We start from the raw sequence: 26029 nt of genomic DNA on the forward strand, positions 1-26029 counted from the left end.
TTCCTCAGAAAAAAAAGAAAAGGAGGATTGGCAGATGTTAGCTCAGGGCTAGTCTTCCTCAAAAAAAAGAAAAAAAGAGAGATACACACACATGGGCTTGCACATATACAGAATAACTGTAAGGATGCATATGAAACTAGTAGCAGACTCAGTTTTTACTATATATCTCTTTCACCGAGTACTTAATTATCTGTTTAAAAATTATAATTTAATACAAGTAAAAAATAATAAGTGAAGTCAGCCTGAAAGTTCTCTGTGAAGATTTAAGAACAGGGATAAAATTAAAAATGATGACGGAAGTATTTTTCATAAATATAAAGCAAATTGCACCTTTATGATCTTCAAATGATACTGTTTTCAGAGGAAATCTAGATAAACATCTTAAAAAATTAAAAGCCAACAGTTACAAATTCCAGTAAGACCTTGGTATAACTAGAGCAACCACAGGAAGGTGGATTTCTTTCTTTTGGTTGTATCATATACTTAAAAAATTATGCTTAGAGGAACTAACATTTACAAAGCACCTAATATATGTGAAGCATTTCATATATCTCACTGAAACCTAATACCAATCTAAAGGTTTGAAATCATTATCCCTGAGGCTTGGGCAAAGTAAGTAATTTTCTCAAAGAAATGTCAGTATGTAGAGACAGAATATTAGCCAGGACAGTCTGCTCCAAAGCCTGTGTTGTTTCCATTACACCATGCTGGCTTTATCTTATAAAGCAAAGTAGCTCTGCAGCAGGGAAAGAAAAAGAGCAAGTTTTAGAATACACGGCCCTACGGGCCAGTCTGGTGGCACAGCAGTTAAGTGCGCACGTTCTGCTTCAGCGGCCCGGGGTTCGCCGGTTTGGATCCCGGGTGCGGACATGGCACCGCTTGGCAAGCCATGCTGTGGTAGGCGTCCCACATATAGAGTAGAGGAAGATGGGCACGGATGTTAGCTCAGGGCCAGTCTTCCTCAGCAAAAAAATAAAGAGGAGGATTGGCAGATGTTAGCTCAGGGCTAGTCTTCCTCAAAAAAAAAGAATATAGGGTCCTATAGGAAATGTGCTACTTATAATAAATGGCTTAGAATGGCTATCTCCCAAAAGACTCTTATTCCCAAGTTACTTATTGTCAGTGATATCATATTTTGTCTCAGGAACCTTGGAATTATCTCTGATTTGTTCTGTCTTGTTATCCTTATATCCAATCTGTTACTAAATTGTTGTTTTCTCCCTTTGAAATGTCTCTCAGATTTGCCCTTACTGTACATTTTTACTATCACTGAGTCTACTAGCCTCTCTGACTTCAGTTTTTTCTACCTCTAACGCATCCTTACTAGATTAAATTTCCTAAAATACTGCTTTCATCGTATCAGCTTTCTACATAACACCCTAAAATGGATCTCTTTGCCTATCTCAGCAAGTACAAATTCCTCTTACAAGCTTCTTCATAAACTGGTTCCTGTTTACCAGCTCCTCTCCTGTTTCTCTTCCACACCCACTCTCAACAGGTCAGACTGTTTATTATTTTCTGCATACTTCTGCATCTTTGCTTTTACTGTTATCCCTGACGGAAATCCTCCTCCAGATTCTATTCATTCTTACAGTCCATCTTAATATCATCTTCTCTACGAAACTGTCCCTAATAACCTCAAATTGTACTATAGTCAGTATCACAACTTTGACTTAATATTATCTTGAAACACTACCTAATTGTTTCTTGTGCTTTAGTTTTTGTCTCTTCAATTATACTGTAAATTTCTTGAGGCCAGGGTCTGATTATGTCACTTTTCTTCTAAAATCCTCTGGTAGCTCCCATCACTTTAAGATTAAAGCCCAACTTCCTTTCAACAGCCATAACCGGGCCGCAATCTTCCTTTCTGGCTTATCTAAGACCACTCCTCATCTGGTACCCTGCATTAGCTACACTGAATTATTCTCTGTTCCCTTAATTTTTTTCCCACATCTCCATGCCTGCATTCTCTCTGCCAAGAATTTTCCCCCTTTTCTCTGGTTGGTGCACTCCTATTTATTTATTTGTCCAGACCCAAACCTAATGTTATCTTCTCTAAGAAGCCTCATCCTTAGGGAAAACAGTTGTCCTTCCTCTGTATTTCCATATCCCTTTGTAAATACCTCTAGTATAGCACTTAGTGGATGGTATTATAATTCCTGGTTTAAATTTCTTTCTTCCCTACTACAGTGTGAGCTGAGGAAAAGGATGGTATCTTATTTAACTTTGTACCTCTAGAACCTCATAGCACTATGTACATGTTTGTGGAATGAAAAGCTGATGTTCAATAATAAAAACCTTAGACAATGAATTTTAATATATATTATATTGTTAAAGTCTTCCTAACAACCCTGTGAGATAAGTATCATTATAACTATTTGACAAAAGACGAAACTGGCTCAGAGATTAAGCCAACAGCTCCAGGTCACAAAGCCAGTAAGTGGCAAACCAAACACTAAAATCTAGATCTTCTGATTTTAGTCTAGTATTCTTTCTAGTAGACTAGGCTACCCTCCTAAATACTGAATTAACTGCCTGAACCCTTTGGGATTGCACATTATTCTTCTCCTGTGGCTCTTATCATGTATCTATCTTAATATTAATTTGTGTTCTTGTTTTAACTCCTATTAGACTGTAAATCCCATGTTGGTGAAAGATTACTTGCCTTTGTTTCTCTTGCTCTGCCTGGCATAGTGACTTACATATAGTGGGTGCTCATCAAATTGGACTGAATAGATACCTGGAGGGCACTAGAATGGTCATTTTGACAGGCCAGCTCTTGTTCAACCTCCGAAACCTCCAGCAGATTCCGCTCACTGACCAACCGAGACAGCTCTCCAACCACTGTCACATGCTTTGATACAGTTCCAGACATCTTCTTGAACTGTGGGTAATTCTCAACAAAGGCCTGCCATGGGAAAAACATCAATTGGGGGTTCTATTATTTCTTGACTGAGGATAGGCACGTATGAAGAAGGAAAAAAAATAAGCAGGGATTGTTATTCTGTCCAGACTAAGTCTTACACAACTTTCAATTACATGGCGTTTTGTTATGCTTAAGAAAAGAAGAACTGGTATATGTTAGTAGCCTATCTTTAAATCGTCCAGATATTGACGATTTAAAGAATGGAAAGAAGCAGATGGCTTATGATGAAGTTTTCACCATATTGTTTCCTAAAGAGAAATATTACAGAAAATAATCTCAAACCAAACAAAATGAATCAAGGCAGAAATCAGACCCAGAATATTCCACAAATGTTGCTTACACGAATAGTTCCAAAGTCTTGCATGTTAGTCATCCATGTACATGTTCAATTTACCTTCATGTCTGCTATTGATTCTAGTTTTTGCTGTTCTTTTGGTTTCTTCTTCTGAAAGTCTTCCATGAGATTCTTTATATTGCTACCAATCTCAGCAAAGTTCAGGTACATATTCTGTGAAAAAGGAAGTTGGAAACACAGTTCTATCAACTAATCTGACTTTCAGACAATTTAAAAGAAGAAGTGGGGGCCGGCCTGGTGGTGTAGTGGTTAAGTTTTCATGCTCCACTTCAGCGGCCTGGGGTTTGCAGGTTTGGATCCCGGGTGCAGACCTAGCACAGCTTGTCAGGCCATGCTGTGGTGGCATCCCACATAAAATAGAGGAAGATTGCTACAGATGTTAGCTCAGCAACAATCTTCCTCAAGCAAAAAGAGAAAGACTGGTAACAGATGTTAGCTCAGGGCCAATCTTCCTCACACACACACAAAAAAGTATTAAAAGAAGAAGTGAAAAAAATAATCCTGAATACAGTTACAATTGAAAGGCAAGAAGATTCCATTGTAATTACCAAATCTGGACATTGGCCAGGACTCTGGTGATGAATACCATTACTGTTTTCACAAAAGGCTACAGAAGGGAGGGAAGCAAATAAGCTGGGTTCTAATTTTTAAAGTATAAAACTAAATATGTCATTTCTATGAAAAAAATATTGTTCAAGGGTCAGAATCCAAGTCTTCTGCCTTCCCATGAGATGCAGTTTATCTATAGGATGCCTCGATCATCCTTCCACATGAAATCCCATACCTGCTCTCATTCTAACAAGTCAATATTGACCTTCTTACGTAAAAACAACTAAAAACAATTAAAAACAATTTTTTTAAATCACCTACGTTAGCATAGAATTCATCGTTTTCAGCAGATAGGACCACCTCTCTTAGGTCTTTACTGATCCCCGGCACTCTGGAAAGATCAATCCGATTGTTGTTTATGCCCAGTAGTTCATGGACCATGGCCTGATATGTCCACTAAATAAAGAGTTATGACAAAGAAAATTGGTAACTGACAAAACACGGGAATAGTAAATGTTCAGGAAAACAAATAAAAACTGGTAACATTCTTAGTAACTAGTCTTTACATGGAGGTTCTCTATTTAGTTGAAATTTTATTAATACTTTGTGCTATAATAAGCATTAAGACTGTCATTCTAATTGGTTAAACATTCAAAAGTCAAAATACTTTTAGATTTCACACTTTTGGAAGAAGGGCAGCAAAGATTAATATTCCTGATAGAAAGGAAACAAATTAGATCTATCATTAGCTCCAATTTTTGCCTGTGTGAATTAAGAGTATATTTTTGGCTTCACAGATAGGGCTATATTGGTACTGCAGTTACAAGCTGTACCATTTCCTGTACGCTTCTGTGGTTTTCTGCAGCATGAGAAGTGTGCTCTTGCAGATCTGAGTTGTGCTATATTTGTCCTGGAAACACTAATATTATCAGAAAAAACCTTGTGAGTTTATCAAAACACTCATATTCAGAAGCTTGCCTCTGAATCTATTTTATTATATATTTTTACTTAAAGTGAATTGGTGAAGGATTGGTTTCCAGTCGTACAAAATGTGAACTTATTTGGTAAAACCGGAAAGGAGAAACTCCAAATTTTGGCTTCTCACCATTTATGGAGAATGGGTTACTTTTAGTCATAGGCCCATTAGACAAAACTAAGTATTTTCCAGCAAATTACCCTCTAAATCTAGAATCTAAATGCTATAAATATTTATATATGTATACTTTACCTTAAGCAATCTAGATTTATTAAGAAATAACTTGAGGTCATAAAAGAAGTTTCTTTATTTACTAAAATAGTTGCCAAATGAATCCTTGAAAAAGCAAGTTTTATTAGGGCATTTGAAATAAGTACAACAAAATGTTTTATGCTTCCATAGACAGCATCCTGTCCATGCTTCTGCCATTAGCACTTACTCTATAATTAAAATTATCTGTTTACTTCTTTTCCCATTGGACCATGAGCTCTCTGAGAGCAGAGACTGTATCTTTTAACCTTTTATCTCCAGTACTTAATATAGTGCCTGACACATAACAGGTCTTCAGTGAAATTTGTTGAATGAATGGTTGCTTTTCTTTGGGAAACAGAATTACAGGCAATCATTTTTCTTTCTACTTTTTTGTATTATCAAAATCTCTTTAGTGAATATATATTACTTTGAATTTTAGAAATAAAAAGCTACCATATCACAGAGAAGTTCCATTCCATAGCCACAGATTTCCCCTAGCATTAACATTATTATAAGCTGGAAAAAAACTGAAATATAGACTGTGCTGTGCCTGTTGCTACAAATCAAAAGTCACTATTAAGAAAGCACCTACTATGTGCAAAGCACTGTGCTTGAACTTGCAGAAGAACAAACACAGGTACGACACAGTCTGCCTTGAACCTAGGAGAGTGTAAAAACAATCAAAGGTACAACATAGCAAGTGCAGCATGAGACGTAAAGAGAGACACAAAGTTCTGTAGCAATTTTAGAGAAAAAAAGAATGCTTGAAAGTTGAAGGAGACGTTTTGAGTGGTTTTAAAGGAGAAATATTATGATAGGTGAAGATGGGAAGAGAAGATATTTCAAACATTCCAGAGTTTAGACAAAGGTCACAAAATGAATAACATTATGGTGGAAACCATGTGGCATAGCTGCACTGTAGTGAGCTGGAGGTTTCATATAAGGTTGGGCCTACACTGTGAAAGCTCTTGGATGCCAAGTTCAGGAGTCTGTATTTAACCCAGTAGACGAATGGGAACCAATGAGGATTTTTAAACCAGGAGTAATAGGATCAGAACTGTGCTTTAGGAAAAGTAATTTAACAACACGGCACCTATGAAATATATTAGAGTGGGAAGAAATTAAAAGTGGGGGAATCAGGGGCTTAGTGGTGTAGTGGTTAAGTTCGCACACTCTACTTTGGCAGCCCAGAGTTCGCAGGTTTGGATCCTGGGCACAGGCCTACATACCGCTCATCAAGCCATGGTGTGGTGGCATCCCATATACAAAATAGAGAAAGACTGGTACAGAGGTTAGCTCAGCAATAATCTTCCTCAAGCAAAAAGAGAAAGATTGGCAACAGATGTTAGCTCAGGACCAATCTTTCTCACAAAAAAAAAAAAAGTGGGGGAATCAAGTAGATGACTATTTCAGTATTCCTACAAGAGATTAGGGTCTACACCAAGGTAATGGCAGTAAGAATGGAAAAGAGCAGACAGACCCTGGAAAAGTAGAATTCACAGAACCTAGAAGTTGCCTTGATTAAGGGTGGGGTTAGTGGCAGAAAGAGACAGGAAGGATGAGGCAGAAGAGAGTCAAAGATGACTGTGGCTGGAAGAATAGTGATACCAAATACCAGGAAATATAAGGCAAAAACAAGAATAGCTGAAAATAGGGAAGCAAATAAATGGACCATGCTGTTCATTTCCACATCTGTATTTTGATGAATCCCACTTGAAATCTTCCTTCTATTATGCTAACAAAGGGTTCTGCACCTGGTTTAGCAATGGGGTGATGGCATCATCGCAGCGATCTAAAATAAGTAGCAATGGAGGAACCTCAGTCCGCCGGAATTCAAACAGTTCATATTCTTTAGTTATCACTTGCTGTGGGTGAGAAAGAAGATGGTTTGGTCAACCAATTAGTTGCAGATAGACATGATATAAATAGGAAATTAATACATAAAAACCACATTTAACAATAGTTCTTTGCACCTTCACAGGCATTCCATAAAAGGAATCAGAAGCTTGACAAAGTTTACTAGCATTCTATTTAAGAGGTTAGGATTTGAAACTCTATTTTACAAGTGGTTTAACTGGATCAAAAGAAGTTAAGCAGCTTGCAAATGTTTCTTGGGTTAAACCTAAGAATCTTAGCTCTGATTTGGTGCTTTTGGGTTTGAATTACAAATACCTACCTCTTTGCCAGTAAACCTAACACATTATCTCCTTGGTTGTAGATAAAATATTCCTTTAGTTTTTGAAATATGATAAGGAAATGAATGGTTTTGATGTTTTGGAACTGGGGATAGGGAATGCCATACCTTAACACATTCTGCAAGTCTCTTTGCTGCCTCTGATGAAAGCTGATAACGAATCATGGGACATTTCTTCAGAGATAGAAGGAGCGCTGTCAGTCCTTGAGTTGTTCTGGATAGCTGGGCTGGATCCCAATTTCGACCCTTTTTGTTAAAAATGTATATTCAGAGAAAATATTTGAATTTTTTCTTACAAGTCTAGTTACTTGCTGAATTATCTCCCACCTGATAGACTTTTTTTTAACCCTTTCTTTCATACCTGGCAGCAACCCAAAATATTGAGAGAAAATAAATGTGGATTCACAGCAATGTAATCACCATAAAATTCCTGCAAACAGAGCACGAAGACCAGTTAGTCATTCCATAAACTCCAACTGTATCATGTAGTAATACTTTCATATGTGATATAATCAAATTTGAGGAAATGCAGGTGTAAAAAAGATACAAAAATTGATCAATTAACAATTGAGTAGCAATACTCAATGTGGGAGTTAGTAAAATAATTATAAAAGAGCAGCGATTATAAATCTTTAAAAAAAAACCCAAAAAACAAAAGCTGTAGAAGTATATACATTATATTTCTGGAGACCTCTATGTACACTTATCAATTAGCAAAAACAAAACACTCCTATAGGATATACAATGTTACACTCAGAAAAAGAATTTTGCTGTTCAGTGTATTCTCATGAGGGAGAATATGATTTAAAATAGGTCATTTTTAAAATTCATTTATCACCTAGCACATCCTTCTGAAAATTCAAAACTTGTTTATTTGCTGCCCTGAAGAGAATATTCTTCACTTATTGATAAACATGTCTAAATGCTTGTGATAAATGTATTCAAGAACCCTAAAGTGTCTAAGAAGGGAAAGATAATATGCTATGTTCTAAGGTGATGTATCAGGTAGCACATAGAATAAATATTTAGGAGTTCCAAGTTTCAACCTAATGACAAAAGTCTGCTTATTACTTCCCAAAGCAAGATAATCACAAACAGAACTTTAACAAACCTCATTCACATCCTTTACTTCCTATTCTCTCCCAATCATACACAGTCCTATAGATGAACATTCTGATATTGTGGCTTATAAAACTAGCATAAGACATATCTGACTCTGTCCCCAACCCTGTGAAACACTTCCTACCAATCCAGTAGCATTGAGTACTGGTCCAATCTCCTTATTCCCATTGACTCCTTTAATTCTCTTCCCATCCAATTTGATACCTCTTCCAAACTTTCTAAATGAGTATAGTCTGGTGCAATGCACATTTATTGTGTCTGATCAAGTCTCCCCTCTTTTGAGACAGCACCTCCCTTATTTTTAGACTGAAATTTTTAAAGAGGGCCAATGTAAGAGATGTGTTAGAGGATCAATATGTTTACCTGAACCTCAGCCACAACTTCCTGTTCATCAGCTTCAGCTAATGACTTCACATCACTCTTGCTGATCACATTACTGAAATCTGAAACAGACATATGAGTTGTGGTTTACTCAAAGGAGATCATCTCTGCTGCAATTAGACATAAGTGGGCCTGACTGTTAAAGCCTAAAGACTAACTGAAGTTTAGTATACATTGTGGTATATGTCAAAGTCAAACAACTTCAAATTGGAATGAGTAGCACAAATATATTTAAATCCATAAATTCATAACAGTCAAAAAAGAAAAGGGGCCACCATTGTAGGCACTGGCAGATGCTAGGGAACCAAGTTATTGAAAATAGCAAATAAAGGAAAAGAAGTAAGCTTTTATCTTTCTGTATACAAACTGTACCACCAGATAACCAAATAGTAGATGAGGGAAAATTTCTCTTTATAGAAATATTCCAGATAAAAAACAAAGAAGGAATGGTAATGATAGAATTAAAACATCATCATCCTTTTTTTCAACCACTAATGAATCAACAGATGGACTTAGGCATTGAGTATCAACTGCTGCTAATATCACAATAAGAGACAATCACCGAAGCACACAACACTACCTACGAAGTATTCTGGCCAAAAAGAAATCAAACCTGAATCTAATTAAGCCTCTATATCCAGATACCAATTTACAGGAACTAGAGGACGGAGGAACATTTTAAACTGCAAAGAACATGTTAAACTATCCCAAGGGATGCAATCAGCAAGATCCAGCTGTGGGAAACTTTAACAGAGCAACGTAGTTTCTTCAATAAATAAATTGCACAGGAGAGAGAAAGAGAGAATCTATAGATTAAAGAAACGTAAACAACCTATCAACCAATAGCAATGTGTGGACCTTACTATGATCCCGATTCAAACAACCAGTGAGAAAAAAAAAGACGAGAATTTGAAATTTGAACACCGAACGACTACTTGAAAATAGGAATTATTTTTTGTTATTTGGATGTACTAATGGTATTTTTTTAAATGAGTCTTCATCTTTTAGAGACGCATACTGAAATATTTGTGAATGAAATCATATGCTATCTTACATTTTCTTCAAAATAATATTGGTGTGGGAGTAGGTGGCAGTACAGCTAAAACAAGATTGGCCTTGGTGCAGTAATTGTTGAAACTGGGTGATGGGTACATTGGGAGTTATTATGCTATTCTGTCAACTTTTGTATGTATTTTAAAATGTCCATAATAAAAAGATTTTTTTAATAAAAGGGAGGGGCTTGTTATACAAGATATTTAGTAGACACAAAAATATGCAAAAATAAAATTATTTAACAGGCCAGTTTAGTGCTAATATAAATTGTGATGAAACTCTGTAGTGAATAAAATTACTATATACAAACTCATTTTAGTTTATTTCAAACAGATAAAATTGTGAAATTGATTGCTCCACCCAAGAAATTTCAACAGTCTATTTTTCCTAGGCTTTAGTGCTAACTACTTTAATATATATAATTTTTTCTTCTATTACAGAGATTTACAGCCCGATTCAATCTTTAGAACCAGAAGAATAAATATTAGATTTATTATTTGTTATTAATCTCAACCACTGTATCAAAGAACTCTATTTATTTATTTATTTTTTCTGCTTTTTCTCCCCAAGTCCTCCCCAGTACATAGTGGTATATTTTAGTTATGGGTCCTTCTAGCTGTGGCATGTGGGACGCTGCCTCAGCATGGCCTGACGAGCGGTGCCATGTCCATGCCCAGGATCCGAACCAGCAAACCCTGGGCCACTGAAGCGGAGCACGTGAACTAGACCACTTGGCCACGGGGCTGGCCCCAAAGAACTCTCTTCAGAGAAAAAAGGAGTCCTTCATCTCATGACCTATTCAATTTTTAGCTAAGAGACTCAGCAAGAGTGACTCTGTTAGGTGTCCACTTAAATTTGGCAGCACAGGGAATCTCTCTCTCTCTCTCTAGGTATGTTACCGAGTACAAACATTTCTACACTTTCCTAAGATCCAGCTTGTGATCAGACTAAAAAATACTGGAATGATTACACACTTATCAGAATAGCTAAAATGAAAAGGGACAACACCAAATGCTCATAAAGATACAAAGAAACTGGATCACCTGTACATCGTTAGTGGAAATGTAAAATGGTATAGTCACTCTAGAAAATGTTTAGCAGTTTCTTAAAACACTAAACACACAACTACGATATGACTTAGCAATTAGTCTCCTGAGCATTATTTATTACAGAGAAATGAAGATTTATGTTCATACAAAAACCTGTACATGGATGTGTATAGTAGCTTTATTTATAGCAGCCAAAACTGGAAACAACGCAGATGTCCTTCAATGGGTGAATAAACAAACTGTGGTACATCTATACCAGGGACTATACTCAGTAATCAAAAGGAATGAACTACTGATACAAAACAGCCTGGATAAATCTCGAGAGAATTATGCGGAGTACAGAAAAGCCAATTCCAAAGGTTATATACTGTATGGTTCCATTTATATAACATTCTTGAAATGACAAAATTATAGAAATGGAGAACAGATTAATGGCTGCCAGGGGTTAATGAGGGGGTTGGGGTGGGAGAGAAGTAGAGTAGTTATAAGAGGGCAATATGAGGGATCCCCATAGAGAGGGAAATGTTTTGTATCTTGATTGTATCAATGTCAATATCCTGGATGTGATAGTGTCCTCTAGTTATGTAAGATGTCACATTGGGGGAAATTGGGTAAAGGAAATATGGGATCTCTGTATTATTTCTTACAACTGTATGTGAATCTACAGTTATTTCAAAATAAAGTTTAATTAAGACAGAAAACCTGTGACTATTAGCCAAAAAAACAAAACAAAAAACTAGAATGACAGAAACTAATAAAATTGCCTATTTTTACCTGTTGAGATTGTTGTAAGGGCCAAATGAAATAATACATGAGAAAGTTCTTTATAAAATTCAAAGTCTTATCACAAATATTAATTTTTGGTATGGTTACTAAATTGCAGTACATGCTGAAGAAAGTATGTATGTGTTAGACTATAGTCTAAACTCTAAAACTTCAAAGCCTTCAAGTAAGCTTTAAAACTTCTCAAGTGCCCTACATACTGATTGTTAAATTTTGTCCTTTGTTTTAGAAACAGCATCGAATAAACTATACTAATTCTATAAAGATCAATAATGACATCTAGAGGAGAAAAGATGTAACGTCCAAAGCAGAATCTATTACATCACAAAACCTTGTACATATTGTATAGTAATCACAAACCTAATTTATTTCCAGGACTCCCTCTCGCCCCCAAAAAAGTTATGCACATAAGAGATATCTACCTGATGACTTGTACTTTCAAGTATTACTTAAAGTAGTGAAGAGAAGTGGTATATTTTCATCTGGTATGTAAAATGAATCTCTGCTTTTCCAACAAACTCAAGTATATCCTCCCTCCAAATAAATAAATCAGCTTCTAGGCCTCAGTTTATAAAAGTGTAAAATAGAAGTAAGTATGCACTTCTTTTGTAAAGGTGGGATGTGAAATCTGGCTACTTACTACTTTTGATTTTCAAAGAATCTTAAGAGGCAAAGTAAAACTTAAATTTTTTTTTTTTACCTAAGCCATCAATGATGAATGGAAATCACATTTAGCTCTCTCAAACAGAATGTTGGTCATAAGACTTTTAATACTTCAAAAGGACATAAAAAAAAAGACGCTTATAGTGATGGATTCAATAAACTTATCGATGACATGAAGTGCCCAAAGAACATGCTAGCTAGGATAAAGTTACATGATTGAATAGGTGAAACAACACACTTACAAATAAAATATATACTGTATTTGGGTCTTCGGAGCTCCTGAATCAGATAATCCACATTCTCCTAGAAAAGAAAGAACAAACAAAGTATGAGCATTGCTTATGCGAAAAAGCAATAAATGTCCATTGATTTATTTATTTAACTATTTACTGAGAGTCTACCGTGTGCTGAGGTCTAGATTAAGTGTATATATGTTGGGGGGGGCGGTGAGGGCTGGGGATGAAAAAGAGATACATTAAATTTAATGATCAAGAATCATATATAATATTAACTAGCTGTGCTACCTTGGTCAAATTAACATTAAAAAATAGGAGTTGGCCCCGTGGCCGAGTGGTTAAGTTCACACGCTCCACTTCGGCGACCCAGGGTTCAGATCCTGGGCGCGGACATGGCAGCGCTCATGAGGCCATGTTGAGGTGGCGTCCCACACGCCACAACTAGAAGGACCCACAACTAAAAATATACAACTATATACTGGGGGGATTTGGGGAGGAAAAACAAAAAATAAGAAGTTGGCAACAGTTGTTAGCTCAGGTGCCAATCTTTAAAAAAAAAAAGATTAAAAAATAGGAAGGACACAGATGTTGAAATAAAACACAAAATTGATAATAATTCTGAAATTTGTCTCAAGCTGCTTGTCTATAAATTGTATTCATCTGATAAAAATTCTTATATGAAATATCAAAATATGCTTAGCTCTTTAAAAACCAACTTTCAAGAGAAAATATAATTATATTCACTTTGGCTTTTAAATTGTTGGGACCTAAACTCTGTACAACTGCAAGGTTTGTAAAGTATTTGCAAACAGCAGCTAAGACTTCTTCTAAAGTTACACAATTTTAAAATAACATATGAAATTTAGAAGTAAAAAACAGTTGATTTTTATATGATCTAACCATAAGAATTCCAATTGTTGCTGTTAGTGCCCTCGAGTCAAGCGTTGACTCCTAGCGACCCTGTGTACAGTGGAGCTGAACTCTGCCTGGCCTTTGTAAACCATCCTCTCATCTTTGCAAGCCATATCACACAACGCCCCGCTGCTATGCATAGAGCTTTCACGGCCAGTTTTCTTCAGAAGTGGACAGCCGGGTCCTTCTTCCTAGTCTGTCTTAGTCTGGAAGCTCCACTGAAACTGTCCACCATGGGTGATCCTGAATCTGCTGATATTTGAAATACCAGTGGCATGGTTTTCAGTATCACAGCAACACACAGCCATCACTTGGCTACAGCATGACAACCGACAAATGGGTGGTGGTGTGGTTTGTGTGTTTCACTGATTGGGAAACGAACCCAGGGTGGGGCAGAGAGAGTGCCAAATCTTAACCACACCACCAGGGCTGGCAAGAACTCCAGTTACATAAGATCATAATGCAGGTTTTTATCTATTTTTGATACTATAACACATGATTAAATTTCAATGTAAATTAGATCCCCAAAGTACACGATATAAAAATATCATTTTTGAATGTTAGGAAAAAATCATACATTTCCTTACAGAATTAAAAGTAATATAAACCACACATATTGCTTGCTAAATGGGAAAAAGGTTTTTAAAATTGTCATTTAGATTAAAATACATTAAAAATTAACTTTATAATATAATCTTAAGAAAAAATTGTTTTTAAGAACATATTTTGAGTTCCAGTGAGTGTATATATAGCTGTAAAGAGTTTCTCTAATAAAAAATGTTAGGAAAATGATGGACTACATCTAGTCCATACTATATCTCTAAGATCCCTCTCAGAACCAAAATTTCATGACTAAGAGCTACAAATATGAAACAACTGGAAACTAGTATAAAATATTACTAATTAACATATTCATTAATTGAGGAACTACTGAGTATCCACTACGTGGCAGGCATTGGGGACATAATAGTGTGAAAAAGCAGATACCATCTCTGCTTTTATGGAGCTTACTGCTGGTAGGTGAGAAAGATATTAATTAATCACACAAACTATATAAAACTTCAACCCTGACAAACAACAGGGAGAGGAAGATGGTGCTATAAGTCCTTATAAGAGGGCGGGGTTTGACCTGGTCAGTAATGCCAAGGAAGATTTGCTTGAGGAAGTGAAGAAGTTCCAGGCAGAGAGAAGAGACTGTGGAAAGGTCCTGTGATATGATGTAATACAGTGGACTGAAAAATTAACGTGGCTAAATGCAAAAGGGGGAATGATTTGAAATGCGGCTGTAGAAATGGTAGGAACTAGACAACACAAGGCATTGTAGGCCATAATTAAGTTTGTCTTCATCATAAAAGCAATGAGAATTCATTCAAGGATTTCAAGCAGGGGTAACATGATCAAATTTATATTTTGGAAAGTACATAATGTACAAGCATGGTAAAAAGAGTACATTGGAGTTGATGAACATGAATACAAAGCAAGAGAATATACAAAATAAGATTGAGGGGCTGACCCGGTGGCGTAGTGGTTAAGTTCATGTGCTTTGCTTCGGCAGCCTGGGGTTCACAGGTTTGGATCTGGGTGTGGACCTATACACCACTCAAGTCATGCTGTGGTGGCATCCCACATACAAAAGAGAGGAAGACTGGTAGAGATGTCAGCTCAGCGCCAATCTCCCTCACCAAAACAAACAAACAAAGATTGAAATAGCTAGGATTTTTAAAGGAGGACTCAAGCTAGATTTAGATGATGAATGAAACTGATAGAAGGCTAAAGAACCTTTAATTAGGGGAAGAGAACAGAGGACAGGAATGAGTATGTGGAGGGATGATAAAAGGGTCTAGGTGGCTGTAGTGGAAGAGCAGAGGTAGGACATAGGAGGTCGGATACGTAGGGGCAGACTAGAACAGCTAAAGGAGGGCTTTGAAGCTTGGGCTATTAAATATAGATTTAATAATGGAAGTAAAACTGAGTCATTCTAGGTTCCTGAGCATAGATGTGAATAAAATGATAAAGACTTAAGACACTGATATAAACATCTAAGTATCTAAGGTTAAGGGGCAATGGTGTTCAGTGTGATAGGTATGGAAGTTAATCCAGGAATAAAGTGATGTGGGTCTCTGTTATGGAAGTTAGTGGCTTTGGAAAAAGCTGAGAACCTAAACAACATCATCAAGAAAAAAACTGGCTTTTTCCTTGAAAAACTGGTCAGGAGTGAACTGAGATGTGGAAAGCAGGGGAGTCAAGGTTATAACTCTGATAAACCAGGATAATTATGATGCCGCAAATGATAACACAAATTTATTTTGCCTCCTTAATGCCTTCAGATCACGTGTTCTGTATTTGCCTGGGCAGATGGCAGCTCAGTTTATGTAGTACCTTCGTAGGTCGAAGAAAACAAATTGCTTTCAGGTGTTTCATGATTTCTCGATTTTGAGAATCAATGCGTTCAAAAAGGTATACTTCTTTCTGAAGAATCTCCGATTGTGTGTATACCATACTCACTATGCCAGTCTGTAAAGAAGAATTAACTAATATTATGACGGTCTAGAATAATAAAAACAAGTAGCAATATCTACGACTTAATTTTTTTTCATTAATACTTAGCTGGATAACAAATATTAATATAAGTAATAACATTTACTGCATCCAAAACATGGAGGCAACGTACCAGAATGAAAAGCATTCTCTCTCTGAACACGGAAAATTCATAAATTTCCCACCAAATGTTTTCCGTCATCTTAAAGATTTTTTAAAAAAATTCCGTGACCAACAAACAATAACCTATTATCTCAGCTTGAGCCCCAACAGCCTTACTTTAAAAATACAACGCTGAGTGGAAATAATAGGACCATCCCACAGTCTTCCAAGTGCTCTGTCTCACATAGTATTTCGTGGCAGAGACATTTGGAAAAGGATTTCTGACTTCAATACATTGTTCGGGTACAAGAAGAAATCTCGGGTAGTAGTTAGAGTCATTTAGACCGAAAACCTACTGGGCAAGCTTTATACAACCTTTCAGTTCCACACAGAGCTGACCCTCATTTAAAAACTCTTTAATCAGATACAAAATCCTACAGCGGAACGGGACCGGCTATTGGAGGGGAGGGAGGGTTCCCTCACAAACAAAAACTGAGCAGAAGCAAACTCACCGTCTCTTTATCCATGAGAAGTACTTTCATACCCGGCCCGCTGTCCTCTATCATTTTGGAAATGTACTGCTTCACAGCAAAAACCACATTCATGGTGGCAAACTGACAGGTTAGCCCTACAGCCCTTCCCACCCCCTCCGGTTAAATTAACCCCCAGCCTCTTGGCCCCGTCTCAGCCGCTTCCTTTCCGCCCGGCACTGGCTTCCGGAAGTCCGGGCGGCCGCGGTGGTGGGAGTTGTAGTTCCGCTGCGCGCCCGGGGGACCAAGCCTCGGGGCGCCATGGCAAAGTCGGGCTGAGACATTTTGGGCCGCCACACCCAGACGTGATTCTCTACCCGCCTCCAGCCTGGACGTGTTTGAGGCCCGGACTCTAGGACTGCTCCAGCCCTTGGTCCGGGATGCCCCGGCCTGGCCCTGAAGTCCCGCCCGCTGGTTTGGGGAGAACGTGGCGTCAGGTTGGCTCCGAGGCGAGAAGCGCGGAGCGTGGCCGTGGTCACAGTTGGCCATGAATGCTTTCTTGGGTGGCAGTGAAGGGTGAAGGGAAGGGAGGTGGCGTAATGCCGCCGGACGCCCGGGACTAGGAGGGACGGCATTTGGCAAATCCTACGCGGTGTTTGCTAAGTGGTGGCCGAGAGTCGGTTTCCTCGGCCTCGTTGGGTCGTTCGCAAGGGAGGCCAGTGCCCTGCAAAGTGAGGCCGCACTGGTTTTCTCAAGACTGAGGGGGCGTCCGAAATGGAACAGATATTTGTTGAATGGATGACTGAACAAAGGGAATGCCTTTAGGGATGTTTTGGGGGAGCCCTCGGATCCGCACGAGGGCCTGGAGCTGGGGTCGGCAGGCGAGCCTCGCAGCCCGCGGGTCCTGCGGAGCCCGGAGGGACTCCGGGCCCGGCGTCCTGGGCGCTCGAACTCCGCGGGCTCCGACTCTCGCGGTGCTGGGGACCTCGACGCTGCAACTGCGGCCGGGAGCCGCGTTAAGGGAGTCTGCAGTGGGTAGGCAGCACGTGCCCGGCGGGCTAAAGCAAAAGTAGCGTGGGGATTTTAAGGGAAAATTTACAAAGTTTGATTTAAGAAACGTCAAAAACTTAGCAACAAAATGAATCTTAAAGCCATCCACTTCTAAATGTCTGTATTTGTGTTTATACCCCGCAGGTCTTCTCTCCCTCGTACTGTTTCTCGAAAAGGAGGGTAAACAGTTTTCCGCACCTTTACGTTGGGGAGTTGTAAAGTCAGTAAGATAACAAGAAACAACTGCGAGAAATCAGTGACTGTAATTGCTTGTAAATATTTCCACCAAAATAATGAGTAGTGTTTGATGGGGTCAGTTTAATCAACAAGTTCATTACCAAATCAGTCGTTCTTTCATTATGTTGTAAGAAGTATACAGTTAAAACTAGACCCAGAGCACGCTAACATTAATCTGGCTGTTAAGACTACTTTATAAAATGTTATATACAGTGTATTTTCAAATTCTTTAAGCGATCAAAACCCACTTGCTATATAGATTTTTTTTCATCTGAAATTGCGAAAATTATTTTCTCTCCTTTTCAGTTTTTCTACCAAGTAACTAAAACTTCGCATTGGGCATTTTTTCTATTTTTGAGATATGTTTTCAAAGAAAAGTTAGAGTAGAATGAAAATGAGAATCTTTGGATACAAATGAGAAAAATCTAATGTTATATGAAAATTCTATTCTTAATCAATTTGAAATGTTCATATGTTACAGAAAACAGCAAACCAATGCTTAATGAGAAATGAAACACTTATGAATCTTGTAAGTTAACCAATATTTGAAAATTCACCTCCCCCCTCCTGTGTCACTTCGTTTTTGTTTTCTTACCTATAATTTGGACTTTAGTCTAAGATTGTGTTCCATTTTATGTCTGTTTTAGAAAGAACAAGGAGAGAAATTTGTCCGTGAACTTTGTGCTTTTTTAGACAGTAGTCAATCTGTAAGTAGTATGTGGAAAGAAACTACATCCTTTTGATTATTTATACTTGGACAATTATAAATTTTAAAGGAGGGCGAAAATGCCTATTTTGATAAGGCTTACTAACTCGTTCCGTTGCCATGAAATTCCATTGATGTCAGTGGCAGTGTTATTTTATACATTGATAAGATGTGGAATGTAAACATTTTGTACAAAATAGTTATATATTTAAAGTAGGCTGTGATGGTCTGGAAGTTTGACAGCCTTTTTCCTTTCTGAAGAAAACTACAAAGGCCATTTTAAATATCTCCAGATTAAGAACTTCTTTCTATCCCCATACCTCTAAAAATAGAACTGAAACTAATGATAAAGTCCAAACTCTTGCTTTGTGACTCATCTGGGATAAACCCAGAGTGACTTGTTTTGTTATAGGCAAGACACAGCAAATTCAGAGGGCAATATGAAGTGCCCTACTTATGTTTTTTTACTTAACGTGCAAATAAACTGTATTAACAAGAAATATTTTCAATAATTAAGACTTCAAATTTAAAAAATAAATCATGACATTCTTCAAATGTGAATGATTACATCAGTTGTAAAATTTTCTAATGCAGGCACTTGAAAAATTTATTTTCCCTGGGTCTAAGAAATCTGCTTTGAGGATAGAAAACAAGACGTTAAAAAAATACAGTATTTACAGTTGTACATTTTGTTTAGACTTGTAAATATGTATGTCAAGGGAATAATCAGTAATGATTACCTGAATAATTACATGTGCTTTAGCTTCCTACAAAGTGTGTCCTATTTAGTGATTTAACTACCCATTTTATATTTAATCAAAATCCTGTTTTTCCTCTATAAGAACTCAAAACTTGATATAAAACAAAGAATATGTAAATAAGCTTCTGTATAATTATAATAACAATATGGCCAACTCTTAGTTATCTTAGATTATTAATTGTCTACCGTTCTTCTTGTTGCTATGTGTTAAGATTTCCCCAACAAGCCCTGGATGGGAGGAAAGTAAAGATGAAATTCAGTGAAACTCAAATTAATTAGATTTTCCACTGGTTAGCAATTGAAAAAATATTTGGAGAAAGAATGACAGTATTGCTAGCATCAGACAGTCAGTCCTTGTGCAATGTTCTTAGCCTCTCTAACCATTTCTCATCTGATAAATGGTGATAATATAATCTGCCTTATGAAATTGTGAGAATTAAATGAAATGCAGAAAAAATGGCACATAGTAAATGTTCAATAAATGTCAGCTTTGATTATTTGAAATCAAAAGGTAGACAGATCTTTTAGCTTATTGCTTACTTATGATGTATTTAATCCCCTTTGATAAGAAAATTTAAAAATAGAATCAATTTCAGTATTTGTAAACTATAGCTTCCAAATATAATTTCCATAATAACTTTATCTTGCATTACTATACAATAATGGAAACATTAATGGGAAGATTTGGCCTGCTCCACCATAATTTGTAAAGCATACAATTTTCACAAAGACAAAACTTAGGACAAATATGCTTCAAGTGATTTCAGATGTTTATTGCCTACCAAACTCAGAATTTGTTAGATTTTTATCACAGTTGGTGGTTTAGTACTGAACTTTGTGGTAGCAAAACTACTGAAAAGTTTTACATCACTAAGTAAAAATTATTTGCAGGGCTGGCCTGCGGCCTAGTGGTTAAGTTCAGCGTGCTCTGCTTTGGTGGCCCGGATCCCAGTTATGGACCTACACAACTCATCAGCCATGCTGTGGTGGTGACCCACATACAAAACAGAGGAGGATTGGCATGGATGTTAGCTCAAGGCTAATCTTCCTCAAGCAAAATAAGCAAATTGGCAACAGATGTCAGCTGAGGCTTAATCTTCCTCAGGAAAGTAAAATTATTTGCATGAAGGGTTCTGTCTGCACTCAGTAATTTCAATGATTCTGCCTTTCTGGTGGTGATGTTAACTTTGATCACTTGGTTTAGGTGGTGTCTGCTGCTTTCTCCACTGTAGAGTTACTATTTTTCTCCTTGTAATTAATAAATATTATATGGAGAGATGCCTTGATGTGTTACAAATATCCTGTTTCTCATCGTAATTTCACCTGCTAATTTTAGCCAGAAGGCATTGATGGTTCTTGCCTGAAACAATTGGTGTTTACCTGATGCTAAGTATTTTCCTCATTTGTTCTATAGTTATTATTTGGAATTCTTCGGTAAAAAAGAGCTATCCTTTCCCCCCATTTATGTCAGATAGACTTATGGATATTTAAGAAAATTATTATCTTAAGCCGTAGGAAGTATATATAGAGGTTGAGAGCGCAGACTCTGGAATCAGATGACCTGGATTTAATTATTCTGTGTGCCAGTTGCGGGACTTTGTCAAGCTACGTAACTGCTCTGTGCCTTAGTTTCCTCATTTCTAAGTGGAGAAAATGACCCCCACCTTAGTTTGGTGTGAGAATTAGGGGAGATAATACATGTAGTCTTTAGGCTAGCTTTAATTACTCTTTCTTAGCAAATATTTTGTACTGTGCTTAGTTTTACTATTTATAAGTTTCCCCACCCACAAATTGAATATAAAAAATATTTGTCATGTGCTTGCTTCCCTGAGAAATTGTTAAAATTCACAAAATGAATTTAAAAGTGCTTTGTGGTGTTAAGGAGATGTATAAGTTCTTATTTCTGAAATTATATATGTATATTGCTAAGATCCGTTTGGTGATCATGATTTTGTTCTTGGGCTGTTCTTTGTGTTAGAAATGTAGATGACTATAAAATGTGATAGAATTATTTTTTACATTTTAGATGTTTCAAGAGAACAGGCAAGCTACATGAAGTAAGTACCAGAAAAATGTGTGTTCTTATAAATCCTTAAATTTCATTAGTGGTAAAGTAGTCTTAATTATATTTTTTATAATGAAATAATTCCTGTACAAATGGCTCAATATTGACTTAATCAAGCATTTGGTCAGGGTCACACGTTTTTCTTCACTGGAGAGAACATTTAATGTTGAAAAAATAAGATACAAAATATTTTGTTTACACATCTTTCTATTTGAAGCCAATGAAATTTAATGTAGGATGTTGTTACTCAAGATTTCTCTTAGTAATACTAATAAATATAAGCAACCACCTTTTACTGATATTTTACATGTGCTGAGCCCTTTGCAAAGATCTCAGTTAACTTTTGCAACTTTGCTTTGAGGTGAGTATCATCTCCGTATTACAGATAAACTGAGGTTTAGATAAGTCGGCTAATTTTCCTAAGGTGACACAGAAAGCAGCAAATGGGAGAAGCCTATCTTTTTCAGTGGGCATCTTACCATAGATTTCTTTGTGCGCATCGATTTTTAGAAAGTATCCTCATTTCTTTGAGGATAGAGAATGGGTTTTTTCCATCCTTTTGACCTAGTGCAGTGTCCTGTACACAGAAGATACCCAATAAATATTTGATGTTGGTGATACTCATTACTGGGCAAAGTGCTACAATGGCATATTAAGTAAAGTGTAGAGTTTTACGTGGACAAAACAAAGAGATCAATATACTGATTTAGGTGATTCACGCCAATAATTTATTGAATGATATGGAATAAATTCTGGGGAAAATATCATGGATTTTCTTTCCAAACTCCCAGGTAAATTACAGGGATGTAAACTTGACCTTTCTGGTGCTCTTGTAACAGATGACACGACATTTGTTTTTTTCTGACTAACATTTGTTTTTTTCTGACACTCTGTAGCAGTGATTAAAGAGAGGATTAATTTCATAGAATTACTGATTAAGAATTCACTTGAGAAAGCATCAGTTTTTAAAAAGTATTTAATTTAGCTTTGAGTTTTTCAGTGTTCAGGCAGAGGGCGCCCTTGGACCACCAAGAAGGTAATGATAACTAATAGGCTTTTTGTAACAGGGTTCTGGCCCACTGAGTAATGGCTACATGAATGAGGGAAAATGCATTGTTTTGGCCAAAATAGATTACAAAATGCTTTAATGTTGAGTTTAATCTGTTTTTGGCTTTAAATGTTATTGAATTGTTGCATGAATATGAATTGCTAAATGGATATGAGTTGTTGCATGAGTTATAAAATGCTTTATAATTTTTTCACTTCTTAAGGAACTAGGTAAAATTAATTGCTATAAGGTTCAAATCAACAAGCATTCTAATTTGGGAGATTAGTTTAATAAATATAAAGTAACATCTAAAATTTGAAGGGGGTGTATCTGATTATAACTTCTATTCATGTCTGATTGCAATTGACAGTCCATCTGTCAATATGAATATGTATGTGTTAGGCCATGTGCTCAGTGCTTTCTGTGCATTATTCTCACAACTCAAAGACATAAGTAGGGCCGATACCCTCTTTTTAAAAATGAGAAAATCAGAGCTTAGAGAGATTAAGAAGATTTCCACTAATAAGTGACAAAACTGGGATTTGAACCTGGAGGTGTGAATACCAGAATCCATGCTTATACCCAGAATACTGTAATGCAAATGACAGCTTCCTTTGTTCATGGCACAAAATTTACAATTAATAGTGAAATTGGTTTCTTTCCCTTTAATTTCTAGTTATCATTGAAAGAATACAGCAACATCTACTCACTACGACTTAATTGAGGAATAATATTGGGAGTTAGACTTTTATTTCCTGGTGATGTAGTGATTTCAACTCAGAGGCTATAGAATGATTCAGTTCCTGGTCAGAGGAATGCTCAAGTTTAAAGAGTACCATGATAGAATGAAAAGAACACTGAATTGAGAGCCAGGTAATCTGACTTGTAGTATATTTTATTGCTAATGTCTGGATGAGCTTCAGAAATGATTTAAGCTCACTAGACTTTTGTCTTTCAAATGAAGGAAATGGACTTTGAAAACCTCAGTTCAGAAATCTAGGAGTTTTATATTTTGCACATGGAAATTATTCTCTTTGCTTTATATCTGCATACTGTACATGTCTTGTTCAATTTCTGCGAGTAGTATATTAATATAAATCTAACTATGTATGCATCTGCTTTAGCACTGGTATGAAGCACCCCAAATGGTGTAAGGCATCTAGTTCTCAACACTGGTCGCTAGAGGATTAATGGTGGATATTCGTTCTTTCAACAAGTGTTTATTAAACACCTGCTGTGTGCTAGCTATGGAAAAATAGCATTGAACAAAACAGACAAAATCCCTGATCTCATTGAGTTTACCATCTAGTGAGGACAATCAGACAAACAAAATAAGTAAAATTTATGGGAATTAGGTAGTGATAAATTCTATAGAGAAAAACAAAACAGGTTTCAAGAAGGGAGATGGAGGAGTATTGGGATGTGTAAGGTTTGCAGTTATAACTAGAGTGGTCCAGGAATTATTTGTGGAGAAGTGCACGTTAAGCAGAAACCTGAAGGAGGTGAAAGGAACAAGCCATGTGGTATCTAAATAAAGAAACTTCCAGGTAAAAGAAAGAGCAATTGCAAAACCCTGGAGGTGGGAGTGGTCTGTTCATAAAAGAGCAAAGTGGCCAGTGCAGCTGGAGCTGAGGCAGTGAGGGGGAAAGAGATAATGGGGAGCAGTTTCTGCAGGACACTATTATGAGGGCGTTGACTTTTATTTTGAATTGAAGCAGGAAGTCACTAGAGAGCTTTGAGGAGAGGATCAATTTGGCTCCTCGGTTGAGAATAAACTCCAGAGGGCAAAGGCAAAAAGGGAGACTGGTTAGTAGCATTTACAATAATCCAGGTGAGAGATGGGAGATCTTAGCCAGGGAGGTGGAGATGGTGAGGGGATGGTTGGATTCTGGAGACTGTGATAGTATTAGCTGGTGATTTGGATGAAGGATATGTGCAACAGGAGTGCCAGCAAGGTACCAGGTTTTTAGCCTGAACAATTAGCCGGTGAAGCTGCCATTGACTGAGATGAAGAAGACTGCAGGAAGAGCAGGTTTTGGGGGGAAGACTGCCTTTCCCCCTTCAATTCCACTGTTACTGCATCACCCATATGCCACACTCCTGGAACGCTGCAACAGCTAATTTTTAGCCTCTTCTTTTCTAATCCGTCCTGTATGCCATAGGAATTAAGACAAGGTTGTTTAGACTGGGGAAAAACGAATGCTTGGTCAATATCCAAAGGTTAACCATTCTTTGCATTTATTTTATTTGTGTAGTAGGGATTTGCCTTTGCATTTGATTGTTTTTGAAGTTGTTTTTAACAGTTCAGTGAACTCTGAGTAGAACTATGAACAATGTAATTGTTTTGTCTGCTTTATTAGAGATGCTTTTGTAATCATGTTAATTATATTTAACTAAATAAGGCTTGCATCTCTTTATAACTGATGTTTATACCTTCTGTAAGATAAATATAAAGCCTTTTTGTTCACGTTTTTATGTTCTTGAGGACTTGCTGTACGATTGCAGGGAGTTTAAAAAAAAAGTGGAGTGCGTTTGTATTATTAGTCTGATCTTAATGTTGTAACGTATTGATCATGCAAAATATATAATTGGTTTGTTTTTTTATTTAACATATGCAGGACTGTAACAACACAAACTAGAGAAGATGACATAAGGTACAAAAAAGCAAGTAAGTTAGTATCTAATAAAAATGTTTGGTTCTAATATTAGTGGAGTTCTCTGGAAAGTAAGTTGACTTTCTCAATACGTTTTTGTCTCCTTTTTCCAAAAATTTCCCTCAACTCTGGTATATGTTGAATAATATTCTTTATTTTAAGAGTTTAATTTGAAAACAAATGTTATCTTTTTTCAAGTAAAATATGAAATCTGAATCTAATAATTCCTCTCTCTCTCTTCTTTTTTTTTTGGTGAGGAAGATTGGCGCTGAACTAATATCTCTTGCCAGTCCTCTTCTATTTTGTATGCGGGATGCCACCACAGCTTGACTTGATGAGCAGTGTGTAGGTCTGCACCCAGGATCCAAACCTGTGAACCCCGGGCCACTGAAGCAGAGTGTGCAAACTTAACCACTATGCCACCAGGCCAGTCCTGAATCTAATAATTCTTGATGCTATTATTGATCCCCGTGGCACCACTGGATAATTTTTTTTTTCTGCTGAGGAAGATTAGCCCTGAGTTAACATCTGTTGTCCATCTTCCTGTTTTTTTTCGCTTGAGGAAGATTAGCCCTGAGCTAATGTGTGCCAGTCTGCCTCGACTTTGTATGTGGGTTGTTGCCACAGCATGCCTGACAAGTGGTGTAGGTCTCCGTGTAGGATCTGAACCTGTGAACCTGGGCTGCTGAAGCAGAGAATGCTGAACTTAACCACTATGCCACGGGGCTGGCCCCTGGATAACTTTCTGTTTAGAGACCTTGGCCACAAATACTACATAAACATAGTGATATATAATTTATCTATTGTAGTACTGAGTTTTTTTCTATCAACTTAAAGGCACAAATTAAAGAACCATTTTCACAAGTTAATACATCTTGTCACTGCTTCATATTTTAAACTCATTTTTTCAACTTTGTGAGGATGGGTTATTTTATAGACCAGATTGTA

General features: G+C 37.0%; 1 protein-coding gene across 6 annotated transcripts in view; it reads right to left on the reverse strand.

Moving 5' to 3' along the window:
* VPS45 (vacuolar protein sorting 45 homolog) overlaps positions 1–16820 on the reverse strand; it is a 60829-nt gene extending 44009 nt beyond the window's left edge. For 3 of the 6 annotated variants that reach the window (XM_008514886.2, XM_070607173.1, XM_070607175.1), the window contains exons 1-9: positions 16604–16817; positions 12546–12606; positions 8738–8817; positions 7614–7682; positions 7361–7498; positions 6813–6923; positions 4152–4286; positions 3321–3434; positions 2741–2908 (exon numbers count right to left, since the gene is read on the reverse strand). In XM_008514886.2, coding sequence (XP_008513108.1) covers positions 2741–2908; positions 3321–3434; positions 4152–4286; positions 6813–6923; positions 7361–7498; positions 7614–7682; positions 8738–8817; positions 12546–12606; positions 16604–16696 — 969 coding nt within the window. In that variant the 5' untranslated portion in view covers positions 16697–16817. Of the gene's footprint in view, positions 1–2740; positions 2909–3320; positions 3435–4151; positions 4287–6812; positions 6924–7360; positions 7499–7613; positions 7683–8737; positions 8818–12545; positions 12607–15830; positions 15966–16603 lie in introns of all 6 variants that reach the window. The other 3 variants (XM_008514885.2, XM_008514889.2, XM_008514884.2) reach the window with 2 other exon arrangements.
* Between the last annotated feature and the right edge of the window lie 9209 nt (positions 16821–26029).

This window comes from Equus przewalskii, unplaced genomic scaffold (assembly GCF_037783145.1).
Source record: "Equus przewalskii isolate Varuska unplaced genomic scaffold, EquPr2 ChrUn-10, whole genome shotgun sequence".
Lineage (NCBI taxonomy): Eukaryota > Metazoa > Chordata > Mammalia > Perissodactyla > Equidae > Equus > Equus przewalskii.